Below are 6607 nucleotides of genomic sequence, written 5' to 3' on the forward strand. Positions count from 1 at the left end.
ACAAAAACCTAGAAATACAGGCAGGGCATGGTGGCTCACACCTGTAATTCCAGCACTTTGGGAGGCTGAGGTGGGATGATTGTTTGAAGCCAGGAGTTTGATACCAGCCTGGGCAACATAGTGAGACCTGGTCTCCACAAAAAATAAAAATTAGCCAGGTGCGCTGATGCAGGCTTGTGGTCCCAGCTACTTGGGAGGCTGGAGTGGGAGGATCACCTGAGCCCAGGAGGTGGAGGTTACAGTGAGCCTTGGTCGTGCCACTGCACTCCAGCCTGGGCGGCACAGCGAGACCCCTGCCTCTCAAAAAACAATGAAAACAAACCAAAATTGGGTTTGATGGTTTCACTTCATTGTTAACATAAAGGAAAAGCAGTAACACTCGTGTCAGAATTATACTCCTGTCGATGGCAACAAGGCAGTTCCTGTTCCACTCGCTGAATGAGGTCACAGGGCGTTCATTCATTGTAGTCTGACTTTGTGACGCTATTGTTGGTGATAGAATGATAAAGTTGATGGTGGATTTTGCAAGATACACCTGAGGTACAGGTGCTTGGAGCTCTTGATAATGTGTACTGCGTTACATGATCTGTAAATCGTGGGCTATGCATCCTTTACACTAGACTGGAACACCTATGCACACACCTATGCACGCATGTGTTTCGCGGAGAGTGGTGCTCAGCGCTGTGCCAGGTGCTGAATTAGGCTCTGGGGTGCAGCAGTGACCTGGGTGGTCATGTCTCCGCCTCGCCCGGCCACCTCCGTTGAGAAACCTGAGCAGGGGGCTGGCTGGAGGCCGACGGCGGAGTTCTCTCAACGGAGCGCCGCCAGGGGGCGCGCGAGGCAGGGCGGAGCTGCGTACTTTGTCCGCCCGCGCAGCCCGTCGCTCGCGCCGCGGCGGGAATATCCGACCTGGCCGCGCACTACCGCCCCTTCTCGGCCTTCCTGCATTTGCCCAGGGTCGGCACGCAGTAATGGAGGAGGAAGCGGAGACCGAGGAGCAGCGATTCTCTTACCAACAGGTACAGGAAAACGGTGGTCGGGCTGGCCTGGGGCAGGACGGCATCGAGTTTCAGGACAGAAAAGGACCCCGAAGCCCAAGTTGGCCTCTCATCGGGGCCCCCACGCCCCCGGCGTCCCCCGCGGCGGCTGCTGCGCCTGAGTCGGCTCAACTGCCGCGGGTGGTGCTGGGAAGCGGTTTCCGCGGCAACGCGGCTGGACCCTGGCCTGCGCGGGCTGGGGAGGAAGCGGTTCTAGGGGAGTGCGCGGGCTCCGGGGTCCAGCGGCGAGAGGCCACTTTCTGGCTTTGCAATGAAGCCTCGGTTTCCCCTTCTCAGATGGGGTTGTTGTGAGGGTGGAACGTCGGCATTAGAGACACTCCAGGTGACGCCCGTAGCGCGGTTGGGGCCGGAGCTCTGGAACGCTGCTGGAGGGGTCGACCCCTCGTTACAGATGCAGGGACGCGGTGCGGACCAGTCAGGACCAGAGCTCGTCCTTAGATGTGGGTTCGATTCTCCGCCTCGCCAACTTGTGATCGTAGCGACTCGGCCCAAATGCAGTTTTCTTCTCTGCAAAATCGTCGTAAGAATAACCACCTGTTAGGGTAGCTGCAGGCATCCCATTCTTTCCTTTTATCAGCGCCGGGCATACTGGGCGGCAGAGGCTGAGAACCTTACTGTGCTGTGAAGAGGCGAAAAGCAAGACCCGGAGTGGCGACCTTAAAGACGAATTGAAGAAACGCGGGAATGAGCTCCAGACGCGGGAGTTTCCTCTCTACAAAGTTACATTGCAGCAGCTGTCTACCCTGTCCCTTGTATTTTGAGAAGTTCAAACCTTCAGAAAAGTTGCAAGAACATGGTACAGAACGCCTAGATGCCCGTCACCTCGATTCACCACTAATTAGCATTTTGCTCTGTTTGCTCCCTTGGTTTTTTTCCTCCCTGATTGGAGAATTAATTGCAGATATTTTGACAGTTCGCCTTTACATTTTAATTCTTTAGTACACATCTCCCAAAAACAAGGCATTGGTTGGGCGCGGTGGCTCACTCCTGTAATCCCAGAACTTTGGGAGGCCGAGGTGGGCAGATCACTTGAGGTCAGGAGTTCGAGACCAGACTGGCCAACATGGAAACCGCTTCTCAACTAAAAGTACAAAAATTAGACGAGTGTGGTGGTGGGCGCCTGTAATCGCAGCTGCTTGGGATGTTGAGGCAGGGGAATCGCTTGAACCCGGGAGGCGGAGGTTGCGGTGAGCCGAGATCGCACCTTTGCACTCCAGCCTGGGTAACAGAGTGAGACTCCATCGGAAAAAAAAAAGAACAAGGCATTCGCCTACATCATCTCCATAAATTATCCCACTGAGGAAGTTTAATATTGATGAAACGCTGTTGAACGTGCAGTCCATGGTCACGTGCCCCCACTTGTCCTAAAGATGTTTCTTTTAACTGTCTTTTTTCCTTCAGGATTCTGTTAAGGATGGCGCGTTGCATTTAGTCATCTTGTCTCTTTGGTCCTGCCTGCCCTGTTTTTTTTTTTTTTTGAAACAGAGTTTTCGCTCTTGTCCAGCCTGGAGCGTAGTGGCTCCATCTCAGCTCACTGCAACCTCCGCTTCCCGGATTCAGGAGGTTCTCCTGCCTCGTGAGCAGTTGGGATTACAGGTGCCCACCACCACGCCCAGCTGATTTTGTGTGTTTAGTAGAGACGAGGTTTCACCATGTTGGCCAGGCTGGTTTTGAACTCCTGACCTCAAGTGATCTGTCCGCCTCGGCCTCCCAAAGTGCTGGGATTCCAGGTGTGAACCACTGTGCCGGGCCTGTTCTTAGTCCCCAGAACAGAGCCTGGCTCTCAACAGACGAACAAATGCTTACTGATGAAATGAAACTGCAAAGATGGGCCAAGAAATTTGCCCCGTAGCTGTGATTAAGCTGTAGAAGATTTCCCCCTATTCATGTAACCAACTGTTCTTGGCACTTGGTAGGCAGCAGTGAACAAAATTGACAGGGTCCTGCCCTTGAGGAGTTTAGTGATTTAGACTCTAAATGCAGTGACGCCCCCAGCCCAGCCAGGGGGAACGGAGGAGGAGGAAGGTCTGAGAAAAATTCCTGGAGCCAAGAGCATTCAGAAGAATTCATGTCCTGTACCCTGACGCCCACCCATAAGTAAAAAAGATGATGTTGAGCTGGGCAGGGTGGTGTGGGCCTGTAGTCCCAGCTACTCAGGAGACTGAGGCAGAAGGTTCACTTGAGCCTGGGAGTTGGAGGCTGTAGTGTGCAGTGACCACACCTGTGATCTTCATGCCTCCCAGGTCGATGGCACTTTGGCTTCTCCTACCAGAGGCCTCAGCTTACCTAGCCTTGTGAGGTCTGAAATTCAGGAAGGTAGATGCCCTCCTCATCTGCCTGACCTCTATCCTGAGGTCCTGGACTTGTGTTTTTGGCAGTTCCTCCTCCTCTTGCCTATGCGTTGAACACTTGCTGGTAGATTTTGTGCCCTCGTGGGTTCAGCTGTCATCATGTACAGCTCAGCTCTGTCTTTGGCCCTGAGGCAGAGTACCCACACCTGGGCTCAACGGAACTCTGTTGACACGTGGGCGAGACAATTGCTTAGGTTGTGTTGCACTTGAGGCTCATCCTCCCCTCGGTAATTTTCTGCAAGCGGCAGAGACATCTTTTTCAGAACTGAAAAGGGTTGCCAGGGAGCAGTGAGGCCCCGTGGAGGTAGCCTCCCAATCCTCTGAATCGAGAGGGCTGGGTGTGCCCTCTTGAGCCTTTCCCGTGTTGTACTTTTGTCCTCTGTGACATGCAGGCCTGGGGCTGCCAGGGGCTTGCAGCAGAGGGATGGGATCCTTCTGTATTTACTTGATTAACCACAGTAAGGGCAAAGTTCCCTGCCTGGTTTTTCATTGTCTCCCAGACACCTAGCATATGCCTTTGCTCAGGCATATGTCCAAACTCCGCAGATAGTTTGGAATAAGGGAGTAAAACCACGCGGGGCCTTGGCAGGCACGAGTCTGATCTGTCTCCCCACTGACTTGCCATCCAATTCCTTATCTACCTGACGTAAATCATAACCATTAACAAGGAGGTAATGTTTCTACAAGTCACACTCCAGTGGGCCTCATTCACTGATTAGTACACTTGAAAAGCCACCCAGCCATTATGGAAAGCTCTGAAGGAATTGGGCTGAGCAGACCCTCTCCTTGGTCTTAATTTTTTAAGCCGTGAAAAGCTCTTATTTGCAACCTTACCCATGAAATATTTCGATTTTTTTCCCCAGAGGCTAAAGGCAGCAGTTCACTATACTGTGGGTTGTCTTTGCGAGGAAGTTGCATTGGACAAAGAGATGCAGTTCAGCAAACAAACCATTGCGGCCATTTCGGAGCTGACTTTCCGACAGTGCGGTATGAAGCTTCGGCCTCCCTAGCCGTGTCTGTAAACCCCAAAGGTTGATTTCACCTGGGAGCAGTATGTGGGTGGGAGCTGTGGGGAGTCTGACCAGCAGACCGAGATATCATCATCATCATGTGTTCTTCATGAAACACTGCTCTTTTTGGCTGCGAGTTGTGGATATTTTATGGGAAGAACTATTTTTTTCCTATTACACTAACACTGGGGCATTAACGCCTTTATTTTATTGTTTTAAACTGCCCTGACGGCTGGAACATTAGACATCACATTTTTTGTTTCAGTGCTTTATAACATTTTTATATTACCCATAGTTTCTTTGACAGCTGAGCTTTAGCGTTGGTATTTGCTTGACTTCAGAGGGAAAACGAAAGACCTCACAAGCCTTGACTGTAGCAGAAGTTAAAGGATAGTTTCTAGAAACCAAAGGCATAGTCACAATTAATGGAAGACTTGCCATGAAGGGTGGAGGGCTCTGGGAAGGACAAGGAGGTCATCATGAATAAAAAAAGCCAAAGGCTCTTAGGGAATGGCGGGGCTCCTGGAAGCGCCTCCTTTCACCTTTAAGAGGGTTTGTTGTATTAGTCACTGTACTGGCTGTAGAAATCAAGGCTTCACTTTTCCTGCTTCTGAAATTAGATGGGAGGGTGCCTAAAGTGTGTGTCTTTCTCTTTCAGAAAATTTTGCCAAAGACCTTGAGATGTTTGCAAGGTGGGTAGAGAACTTGGTTATCCGACGCTGCGTCTGTGCAGCTCTTTGGGGCCTCTCCATCTGGTGGGTTATTTCAGGAGAGCTGTAGCTATTCAGTTTGCCGTGTGTTTTGTGGAGGCTTGTCTCTAATCATGGTTCTGCAAGAACATGACGCCTGCCTCAATCACGGTGATTCAGACTTATTTGAACATTTTTTGAAGTTTTCCAAGTATTTTTTATTAAAGAACCCAAGTTATTCAGTTCCAAGTTAAAAAGGTGTGAATGCCGTCTCCAGGACCCTGAATGGCGGTGCCTGTGTTAAAAGCCATGTCTTCGGGTGGTTTGATTGCTCAGGGTTTGAGAACATGGTGCCCGGGGGCGGCTGCCCCTCTGCGGAGGGAGCTGCCGCGTGTCCGTGGTGGTAATTGCTTGCAGGTGTACACAGAATGGCAGGCAGGGCTTTTCATTTGCCGCATTTGTTCTGAGTAAGACGCACTCCTTGGAAAGAGGGTGACTTGCTTTCAGCTGCTAAAGCCTCAGCTTTTACAGATGATTTATGTTCAGCTCTTCAATTAGTACCGCAGGTAATTGAAAACAATTGCACCAAATTGCTTTTATGAAACAGTTTGAATGACGAAGGCCTGAAAGGGCGAAAGCTTTCTAATTTGCCGCCACTTGGATTCGGTGCCAGCCTCTCCCACACCCTTTACTTTTCACCTTGCTCCTGTTAGCTCTTTGTTTCTCGGATGCCTGTTTTGAATGAATCAAAGCAGTGGGTTCTCGGAGGGCAAACTCTCAATCTGTCCTATTCCTGTGGCTATTCGTCCCTGAAAACCGCTTAGCATCTTCAGCTTGACCAAAAGGGATAAGATAGTATGAAGGGATACCGGTAGCTCATGTGGCTTAGTCATTGCTGATTCAGGCGGGAGTCCCTTATGTGTGGCCCTCCTCCCCGGTGAAAGATATTTATCACCTTTACTTGTTATTTCTTTGTTAGCTGTGGGGAAAAAAAAAAACAATGAACGTTTAAAATACTTAAAAATAATAAATATATATATTAGAGATTCAGGGTCTTGGTATGTTGCCCAGGCTGGTCTTGAACTCCTGGACTCAAGCAGTCCTGCCTTGGGCTCCCAAAGTGCTGGGATTATAGGTGTGAGCCACCATGCTCAGCCTGAAAATACTTCTGTAAAAATTCTATTAAAAAAAATGAATAGAGGCCGGGCGCGGTGGCTCAAGCCTGTAATCCCAGCACTTTGGGAGGCCGAGACGGGTGGATCACGAGGTCAGGAGATCGAGACCATCCTGGTGAACATGGTGAAACCCCGTCTCTACTAAAAAATACAAAAAACTAGCCGGGCGAGGTGGCGGCGCCTGTAGTCCCAGCTACTCGGGAGGCTGAGGCAGGAGAATGGCGTGAACCCGGGAGGCGGAGCTTGCAGTGAGCTGAGATCCGGCCACTGCAACTCCAGCCCGGGAGACAGAGCGAGACTCCGTCTCAAAAAAAAAAAAAAAAA

The 6607-nt window shown here is 50.7% G+C and overlaps 1 protein-coding gene across 2 annotated transcripts in view; it reads left to right on the forward strand.

The window, feature by feature from the left end:
* The first annotated feature begins 344 nt into the window (after window positions 1–344).
* The window catches only part of LOC112632752 (centromere protein S-like), a 22294-nt gene continuing 16031 nt past the window's right edge, over window positions 345–6607 (forward strand). For both annotated transcript variants that reach the window (XM_025398731.1, XM_025398723.1), the window contains exons 1-3: window positions 345–1019; window positions 4273–4396; window positions 5078–5111. In XM_025398731.1, coding sequence (XP_025254516.1) covers window positions 972–1019; window positions 4273–4396; window positions 5078–5111 — 206 coding nt within the window. In that variant the 5' untranslated portion in view covers window positions 345–971. The remainder of the gene's footprint in view (window positions 1020–4272; window positions 4397–5077; window positions 5112–6607) is intronic.

This window comes from Theropithecus gelada, chromosome 1, assembly GCF_003255815.1.
Source record: "Theropithecus gelada isolate Dixy chromosome 1, Tgel_1.0, whole genome shotgun sequence".
Taxonomy (NCBI): domain Eukaryota; kingdom Metazoa; phylum Chordata; class Mammalia; order Primates; family Cercopithecidae; genus Theropithecus; species Theropithecus gelada.